Source organism: Calidris pugnax, unplaced genomic scaffold (assembly GCF_001431845.1).
Source record: "Calidris pugnax isolate Ruff unplaced genomic scaffold, ASM143184v1 scaffold28, whole genome shotgun sequence".
NCBI classification, from domain to species: domain Eukaryota; kingdom Metazoa; phylum Chordata; class Aves; order Charadriiformes; family Scolopacidae; genus Calidris; species Calidris pugnax.
The window spans coordinates 19,515,693-19,525,972 of NW_015090842.1; the positions used below are offsets into that span (position 1 = coordinate 19,515,693).

Here is a 10,280-nt window from a genome sequence, read left to right on the forward strand (position 1 = left end):
GACAAAATAATTCAGGCCTCTGATGCCGAAAGGTAATGCTATAGAGCACTCTGAAGTGAACCAAATCTCTTTGGTATAGCCTTTCTTGCAGAACTGTTTGGTTAGTTGCAGTAGCATCTGATTGCATCTTGCCACCTTATATCAGTTGCATTTGAAATGCCTAAGTAGGCATTTGAATTACAGTATCGTGCAGGTCCTGTACAGTCTGCTAAAATAGATGTCATGTAACTAACTTTGTCAAATAACCTGTTTGAGGTGCCACCGCGTTTGGCCTTCTTAATGAAGAGATTTTTGAGATGTGGTATGTGGCACTTGAATAGTTGATTTTAACTTGAATGCTTTTCTAATAATGCCCCCCATCCCCTTCATCCCCCCAAGTTTTGCAATACTATTCAGTATAATTTTGGGAAGTTTGCCTAGAATTTATTAAGCATTAAGCAAATAAACTGCATTAAGGTCTTCATGCTACTGTTAAAAACTCTGCTGAGGATGTGGTGTAGTGTTTAAGTGCCAGACTGTAAAAGGGGAGCAAATACAAGTTACAATGAATGTTTCTTCAGCTGAATTTTTATTTTAAGTGTTCATCTTCTATTTTAAAGAATGAGTTTTTACAGGGTAAGGGCCTTGAAAGAACTTGGGCTATGTAGTTCTAAGCTGGGTATTCTGGATCTTGTAAGGTTCTGTAACATCCAAAATTATTTCATGTTGGTATGTGAAACAGGGACTGACTGAGAATTAGAGGCTGCAAACTGTTCAATATCCAGAAAATGAATTATTTAATTACTTAGGAAATCCTGACAGATGAGTTATTGATACTGCTGTTCAGAATCCTGCCTAAATTGTTCCTGTTATTTCTGATGACGTCTTCTAGGAGTCAAAGATGGGCTAAGGTTTTGTTACCCAGTAAAACAGAGTAATAGGTGGAATTTTCACCCGTACACCCATCTTTTGTTCTTGGGTTATGAACAAAGGAGAAGAAATTCATACTGGAGAAATTCAATACAAGTAATCATACTTGGTTGATTTTGTTTATTTGTTTTCCCAAACTTTGAGTGCTTTAGAAGTACTGATAAATGTAACCTTCTTGTACTTGTAGTTCATATTGTCTGTTTTATTTTCTTGGAGACTATGAAACAAGCTGAAAAAGTGGTTCTCCATGTTTCCTGCAACTTAATGTTTGGTTAAGTAATGCTATTTAGTAATCTTGTTATGGATGAATCTTTTTTACTTTTCTCCTGAAAAGTGTGGTATAAAAAAATATCCCAGTTCTATAACAAATTCAGTGACAACTCAAAACATCTTTGCGAGCTGGAGCCTCATTCTGGATAAGGACAGTGTATATGAATTTGGATTTTTAGTTTATTTGAAAACTTTTATACTCTCGTTCTCCTTGGAGGTTTTTTTTTTCCCTCTAGCTTAGTGCTATTACCTTATTGGTTTGAGGCTGCTACTGAATGTCAAGATTGAAATTCTCTTTTTTGCCATGTTCACTGTAGAAGTAATACCTGATCTTTTCTTTTGAAGGTTTCTGTGTCTGACCTTGCTGTACGAGCATCTGAGAGCTGCTTGGGCTGCTCAGCAGTTACCTCCTGCCCATTTTTTAAGTGCTGTGAAGCAATGACGGATGCTGTTTTTCCTCAGTAATTAGGCAGAGTTCTCTGTAGCAAAAACTGGCGCTATGTATGTGTCATTTAATTTAGATATGTAGTAAAAGTCTTAAAGCCAATGTTTGTACTGAAGCACCACCACGATACTAGTCTTTATAGCTTTGCCTTGATCATTAGTATGTGAAGTGTTCTTCACTGTGTGAATGTGTTTGTGATGGGCATTGCTGTTGGGGATTGGTGGTAGGGAGCAGAAAACAGCCGAGGCTCTTTACAGAAGTTTGCAGTGTGCTTGAACTTTTTGTTCTTTTCCCTGAGATGGTGGTTAAGGTAAGCAATACTAAGACAGTCAAATTGTAGTAGGGAAGAGAGTAGTCTCATAGTTAGACTGAATGGAAAATGAAGGGCTGGGTGCTGGCAATAATTGTGAACTGGAGGTGTGAACTGACTGAGGGTTGCGCTTGGTGAAATTCATTTTTGTGATTGCGTACTTCTGATCCAGAACTGCTACAAAGTTTGCTTTCCTTAGCTGAGTAAGAGAAACTCGGGAGACGTGATCTTCTGAAGTCTTTTTAAGAACCTGCCTTGCGCATCTGTGTGGTTCACCTGAAGTTTTATTCCTTTTTAAAGTCTTCTTATTCTGTTTAGATTTGTCTGCCTATATAAATGAAAGTCTTTGCACAGGATGGTAACTCTGTGGTTTATATGTATAGTTTGAGCCATCCAACTACTGGTTACTACTGCTGGTCTGTAAACATTCGCTATACAAGAGAGTGCTCCTGTGGATTAAGACTAGGATCAGCTGGTGCAACTGTAAGAAAGGAACGAATGAATGAGTTGCTTCAGTCTTTTCTCTTCTTTTTGCCCTTAAACAAACACACAAACATTGCTGTTAAAAAAGTATCATTTATGTTTATTAGATATCAAGCATTAAACGTATTGTGATAGGAACCATCACTTGAGGGGAATGTAGTTACTGTCATTTTACAAGCTGGTGGATGCTGGTCTCTGGGCGTGAAGGATTGACAGGCAGGGACACAATGCAAATCAGCCATAGGCTGTGGTTATATAATCTGCTGATGGAGGGCAGGGGGGAAAAACCAAACAGCTGCATCTGACCAAAAATAGAGGGTGTGTGACACCAGCCTTGTGACTTCAAGATAACTTAGAGGGACCATGAGGGAAAACGAAAGGAAAATGTGTGCTGAAGTCAGATCTGGTATCAATGGAGTCGGTATTGCCTGGCCATTGAGAGTAACAGATTAAGCTGATAATCCTGGGAAGCTGACATGTTTGAATATGTAGTGGTTTTTCACAGTATGCTGGCTAAATGAAGTGTTGTCAATTTTGATAAAATTTGACCACGATGAGACCGTTTTGAAAAATACCAATTCTCTTGTGTGCTGGCGAGGCAGTTGTATTGCACCTGATCTAATTTTGTAACTTTTATGGTTTGGCCTATGGTTCTTAGATCACTACGTAGTGCATCAAGAATCACTATGGAATGCAGGGATTTGAAAAAGAACCCTAGTTTGACAAAATGTCACTTATTTAGTGTGTGAATTCATAGCCACACCTCACTCTGTCCTCTTCCCTCCCATCTGAATTACGGGAGATGGGCAGGGTTCAAAAGCATTTGTGCTACTGCTTTTATTTTATGTATGTCTGAAAACTAGAAATGAGCTCAGTCTTTCTCCAAAGTAAAAAGTAGCCTTCTGCTTAAAGCATGATAGTCTTTTTCTTTTGTTTGTCTTGTACAACTGCAAGCTGTTTATCGTATCCCACCCGAAGAGTAGCCAAGTCAGTCACGTCGCTGTGAATGAGCGAGAAATGAGAGTAGATTGGGCCTGGGTCAATAGTAAGTAGCAGTTTGGCTGTTCACAGCAATAACGTAAATACGGGAGTTGTTGCCTAAAGCTGCCCTAGTGGGGCCAGGGAAGTGCATGGAGCAGGCTTGGCAGCCAGCCCAGCCTGTAAAACAACATCTAAGTCCTTGCATTTGTCCAGGCGTGCCATGTGGGGTTCGAATGACAGTGGAATTTAAGATGAGTGATCAGTAAGGCTAAGTAAAATTGCAAGGCAGGAGCAAGCTTATTAACAAGCCAACGTTCTCTTCCACCTTCAGTACACCCGTCTGTGAGTATTCTTGTGAAATGCCGGTGAAATGCAACATTAAAAAAAACCTGAGGGACTGTTCAAAGTCGTTCAGGGAAGACGAGTTTAAATCTGCAGACTGGTTGATAAGCAGGCTTTCGGGCTGTGTTGTGGCCTGCACATCCCGTGAGTTAACTGAACAGCTGAACTTCATCATTTACGTCGCTCTTCTGATTAAGTGTCGCAGTGGCATTGAATGCTTGTGGTTGCTTTTCAGACAAAAGACCATAGGTATGATAAAAGAGAAGGTACTTCTGTCAGTTTTCTTTGGGAGGCCCAGTCCTCATTTTTATGTACCTAGGAGAGAAGAATCAGCTTTCTGAGGATCTGACTACAAACCCATGGTGTTTCAGCAATAAATTCATGAAAGTATACAACTCTGGGTTTGGATTGGGTTTGTGCTGTGTTGCATTTTTGTTTGGTGTGGGGTTTTTTGTATTGGGTGTTTTGTGGTTTGTTTTTTAAAGCAGAAACAAAAACTTAATTTGAGGCTGCATAAAACACATTTGTAGGTAGAAGCATTACCAGGTATTTACAGCTAATTTGTTAGTCCTAGAAATGAAGAATCATATTATTCATATTATTATTTAGATTAATAGCAATTGCTTGTTTAAAAATGACTTCTGAGGCTGTTTTTTGAAGATTAGTCATCACCTAAAAATGAGAAATATTTTCAATATAGCAAAATTGCTGGATGAAGTTGGATTTTTCTGTTTGATTTTTAACAGGTTGGTGGAGAGAGTTATTTTTGAAATCTTGTAAATATTCCTTTCTGGACTTACTCTTAGGTCCTTTCAAACTGAGATCTTTCGTTTCTCTTATGTGTGAGGTTATACAAGATTGCAGGGGGCAAATAACTTTGAATTCACTGTTTGGCGAGCCTCTTCATGTTTTAGTGGATGCTAACTGTGCTTTTTAGGAACAAATGATGGGAGAAATGTTTTTTTTTAAATCCCAAATTTTAATATTTTTTTTAATGGTTTTGGTAATTAGAAAAAAAAAAAATGGAAAGACCACTTAAACATAAATTCAGTGACAAGCAGCATTTGTATTATTGCTGGAGAGGGAATGAAATTGTGACCGATTGTAATTGAGACAGGGAACAAACTGTTACATTCTAACTAAAATTGTTTTACGGAGTAACCCTTTGTATCTTCCTACCCCAAAGGAAAGCATGCTCTAAAACCAGAATGAGGAGGTACAAGAAGGAATTGTCACCAAATGAATTGGTGACAATGATTCACTGCTTTTGATAGCTACATAGTAAGGTGTAATAAAGTTTCCAATGATTTTTGTATCATAGCTGCTTTCTAGTAGTTGTTCCCTAAATCAAGAGCACAAAGGAGATGAGGAGATGGAGTAACTGTATAATTGCAAAATGCTTTAGCGGTGTTTGGGATAACTGTACTCAAGTGACAAGGCCACAAGAGAATGTGTGGCCTAATCCAAAAAAAAAAAAAAATCTGTCAACGTCTTGTGTTTTGCATAGCTTTTTAAATTAGGTCAGAGTCTCTGTATTTCATCAGTGTAGTTTGTCAAATTTAGGTGTCTGAGAGCAAATGCTACTATCTTACAAATTGCCCAGCTTTTCTGGTTGGGGGCAGGAGGTCAGACTGATCAGGGTCAGTATGTGGTGAAACCTCCGCTCCTGCTGGAATAAACATAAGCTATTTAGGGCTCTATGAAGAGATGCGGAGTTTCAGGGCTTGCATGTGTCATGTTCATGAGCCACGCTAACGTGATCTCCCTCGTATTTTGGGGGATCATTCTGAAAGCTGCTGAAAAACTGGTGTTTCTGCTCAGCTTCAGCTTCCCCTTTCTCGTTGGGCTGTTTGATTGCTGTTTCTGCCCGTTCTGCTTCCTGTGGCAATCTTAGCAAAGTGAATCCAAGGTGTTTCTGATCCTACATTCATGTGAGCAGCTGGGAAAACAGCAAAGCTTCAGAGTATCATTCTGGCTCATTTCAGTCCTTTAATGTACAGAGCCTTTGGAGTTTTGTGCACCTGAAGTATACGTTAAAGCTATATTATAAAAACTGAGTTACCTATATGGTAGGAATGCCTGCTGTGGAACAGTTTGCCCTCCGTCATGCTGTAGGACAGCTGCAGAATTGTAGTGTGGTTTTGCTGAGGTGTGAAGAGTTCCAAAACTAGTTTGTTCAGATACTATCGCTACCAGTTCTCAGCCTCTGTGCCATGCTCTGTTTGATAAACAGAAAGAGGGAGGTCCCCATTTTGGTCTCCCCTCCTTTTGTTGTCTAACCTCTCCCCACTCAAACTTCTTGCTTTATTGCATTCCTTTTCTACTGATTTTTGCAAAGACCCTAGCCTGTGTCACCATACTCTCCTATAAACTAAAATACCCATTTTCTTGCATGTTCCGGTCTTGTCTTGTTTGCTATGGCCCTGCTTACACATTCAGATCTTGGAAGCCTTGTTTTCTCCTCAGTGTTTGGTTCAGGACTGGAGGAGACTCTAAACCTGGAGGCCTCTCTAGAGAGAGGCAGGTTGCTGTCAGCCAGCTCGTTGGTGTTAGGGGTTGGTCAGTGGTAGTTAGGTGAGCGTGTCAGTTTGTAGGTACAGCATAAACCAGAAAGTGGAGCCTTCTATGAAGTCTGTTAGTTTTGCCCCCGTAAAGGAAGAGTTAGGTTGTGGATGATGAATTGGCCTGCAACATGAAGAAGAACCTAGACAAACCTTCGGCTGGCAACTGCAGGAAAACCATCATTTCCTTATTCTCTTCGATCAGTATTTGCCTTATGTCCTCACTTGTCTTTACGATCAGTCGTCTTCCGGTAGGTCAGGCACAACACACTGGTTTTGAAGTGCTCAGTCTTCTCTCAGTTCCCATGTCTACACATACCAGATGCCCTGGGAGTGCAGGGCTATGGTCCTTGCACAAATCCTAACAACTGATCATATGGAATAATGTACTTCATCTTCAAAACTGCATCCTGGGTTGTGTTAAGCTGACTCTCTATCTGACACTGAATGACAAATGAGGCTTCATCAAACTGGAGAGCAACAGCTTCTGTTTTGTCCACAAGGGTATTGTGCAGTAAAATACCATGCCCTCTTGAGACTCTGCCCCCAGAGAGAAAAAAAAGGAAGCAAAGAGGAGCCCATAGAACTTACAGATTATTTTTTTTTAAAGCAAAAAGTAAATATTTTCTTTCTTAATCTGTTATGCGTATTAATTTATAGTCCTTAAATGCTGAACCACACACTCTATGAAGTTTTCATTTAAACACGTATTTCATAATCAACCAGAAATACCAGGAGAGCTGGAAAAGACACAGGTATAAACACTGCCTAGCACTTCGGTTGCTATTTTCTGTTCTTGTAACTGAACTTAGAATGACTAATTCTTGTTGAACTTCACAGTTACAAGGTGGATTCTTTACCTGCTTTGTACATCAGTTTTTATCAATGTATGTCAAAGCACTGAGATTAACTCCATTTGCTACGACAGAAGTACAAGATTTTCTGAAACATTCTTATGGCTTAAGCAGATGCATTTGATTTTCATGTTTATTTCATCTGGTTTCCCTATTGCCAAATAAAATTTCGTTACTGTTATTTCCCTATTTGGAATTTAATTCCGTTACTTCAGGATGAAGCTGGATGTAGCCTGAGACAGCCATTCTAGTTTAAGTGCATACCGGGCCTAAGGGTTTAGTTGCATGTTACAGTTTTATTTGATAGAGAAAACACCTGCAGTTCCTGTCCCAGTTGTTGGTTTCTCCCCATGTCCTAAAGCTTGCCATCCTGTCCGTTGTGTATGTGTACAGGTGTTTGTTAGTGCACTGCAGATCTGATTGCCAAAATCATCTGGGTTAAAAATGCTTCTCTTCTCATTTCCCATCCCCCTTGGTGTGTGAGTGTGTGTGGGAGGGTTGTTGTTGTTGAAAAAAACATAGCATGTAGTTACACCCTGAGAGCCAGTATGTTCTTATTTTAGTCGATGTCAGTTGTAAACATTTCATATGCTGTATTATTCTCTTTCTTAAGCTGCTTAAACTAGTGCAACTTCATTATTTTTCTGCATTTCTACCAAGGATAAGGAATTCTGATCCAGACTAGAATTTGGAAAAGTCTCATTGAGGAGCTCCCACTGTTGAGCGGATTGTTTTTCTTGTACATTTCCAGTATTCTTGCTTAACGCAAGAAAATGAGTGAAATGTTGATGGGCATGACAGAGCTGCCTCTAGCGTACATGATTGACAGAAGTAAAATTTATTTTTATCCTTTTTGAGTAATCTGATCTGACTACAAAACAGAACACAGAATCATTGAAGAGGGAGCACTGCTTCATAAAGTGACAGTTGTTGTAAATCATCCTTTTCTGAAAGCCTAAACTTGTGCTACTGTTTTATGTGTTGCTAAACTTGGCCTATAAGGATGTGTCTTCCTCTGTTCCGCCTTGCTGCCTTAATTGTTTTCATAATTTAGACTTTTTTAGTACCGTATTTGGTGACTTACTAGTCAGTTATACTTATAAACTGATGCATTGCTGTGGTTTTTAGGGGGGGTTTGGGTTGTGCTTTTTAAGTTGATGTTTAAGCTTGTAGGAGGTGTCTCTAGAGAACATACAGCTTGTGATGGAAAACTAGAGTTAAATGTCCAATTGTAGAGCTTTAGTGTGGTAGTGTACCGTCAGGAACCCTGATCGATTGTCTTTTTAAGTGCACAAAAGGAAAACTATGACTGTTGGGTTCTTTGTGAAGATTAAGACTCCACTTTCATCCCAAGAAATACATGAACTGCTGCCAATCAGTAGGATAACGAAATTAAAAGAGGTGCTGCATATGCTTTTTCTTCTTTATAATACTATAGTGTTCAGAAAGAGGTAATGGTAACTGTCAGGGCAGAACTGAAAAAAGAAGTTCATTCTTTTTAAAGTTTGGGAGTGAAGGCAGGTGACATGACTTGCCTGAGAACACACATGATGTCTGTGGCAATGCTCAAGTCTTTCCTTATGCTATTTAAAGCACTTGATTACTGATCCTGTTTTCCCAGTAGTATTTTTATAAGACCTAGGTCGCGTTGCACTTTCTTAGTACCTCATAACAGCTCCTATTGTCTGAACCTGTTTGTTTATGGGCTTACAAACCTAGAATAATAAAGTGTTTTGGATAATTTTGGCACAGGGATTGTGTTCAGACATTTGATAGTAATTGACCTTCCTCCTGCAGAGAAATCTGGCTCGCTGCACAGCTGCACATGAGTGTGTGCCAGTATGTGGTTGAGGAGTGAACAACTGGTGGGCAAACATTACTAGTCCTGAATGTGCAGCCCGCCATGGTAAATAGCAAGCAAAATGTTCTTTAGGAGCAGTTGTTCTGGATATTATTTAATTATATTCTCCAGTTCGACAGTTTATGTTGAAGTGTAGTTAGCAGCTTAGTAAGGGATGAGCCAGCGTTGTTTTAATGCTGAACAGAGCTGCTGTAAACTAGTCTGTTTCCAGACAGTAGCAAATATACATTCAAAACGACAAACCTTCTGGCTCTCACTGATAGAGGATGACACAGATGCCTGCTGTGAGGTTGCAGTGGGAGTCTGCAGCTCTATATAGCTTATATGCACTATGTGAATGTAGAGCATCTGCTACCGATTGTGATCTCTCAGTAGTAAACCTGATCTCAGCAGGGTGGGGAAGAAGGCTTCACTAGATTTCTAAAGACTCGGTGGCTTCTCCATGCATTGTAGTGTTAAAAGTCTCAATAAGTTAGAACAAAGCTAAGTTTCTCTCTCTGCTGGCTATCCAGGAGACCTCCTTTGACCGTAAACCAAAATTTGTTTGACGCAGTTTTGTTCTTAGCAAACATTGACTCTTGTTTTGTTTCCCTGTCTCCTTTTAAATGCTTACTGGAACAAATAAACTATTAATACTACTTCTAAAACTGAAGTTAAACTTATTGGCCCATAATTGTTCAGTACTTTTTAACCTTTTATTTAGTCCAGTTTTCTTTACCCTGCATTGCCATTAACTTTGTTAGCAATTTACTCAAATTGACTGTAGTAAAGAAAACGCATTTAACACACCTGCCTTTTCAGGGTCATGGCAGGCTTTTGATGTCAATGGCACTGCTTCTTTTGGTCCTTGTATTTTGCTGTATTTGTCCTATCTAGCATTGTGCCCCCATGAGCTTGTGGTAGTTTTTATGTTCTACTTTAGTAATCTGACCTAGTTTCTGTTTCTTGAATGCTGCTTTCTTATATTATATGGTCAGTGAAGGCCTCGTGACTTGGCCAACTTCACTTCTCTACTGTCTTTCCTCCCCAGTAGGATTGTTTGGATGTCATAGCTCTCCTATTAAGTAACCAGATTTCCATAACTCCATTTATTGCCTTGGGCTTCTCCATAACTCTTTTTTGCCGTGCACTTGCCTGTTGTGAGACTTGCCTGAGTTTGTTTATCCTCTTGCTTTCTTGAAGCCCTGTGTTGGGTTTCTTTGAGCTATTCTTGCTCCTTTCCATCTTAAGGGTTGTCAGCTGTGTTTTGTTTTTGTTTGGTTCC

At 39.5% G+C, this 10,280-nt stretch overlaps 1 protein-coding gene across 1 annotated transcript in view; it reads left to right on the plus strand.

Annotated features, from left to right (window-relative positions):
• Nucleotides 1-3,757: 3,757 nt before the first annotated feature.
• NFATC3 (nuclear factor of activated T-cells, cytoplasmic, calcineurin-dependent 3) overlaps nucleotides 3,758-10,280 on the plus strand; it is a 68,228-nt gene continuing 61,705 nt past the window's right edge. Inside the window, exon 1 of the mRNA XM_014942171.1 lies at nucleotides 3,758-3,989. Coding sequence (XP_014797657.1) covers nucleotides 3,758-3,989 — 232 coding nt within the window. The remainder of the gene's footprint in view (nucleotides 3,990-10,280) is intronic.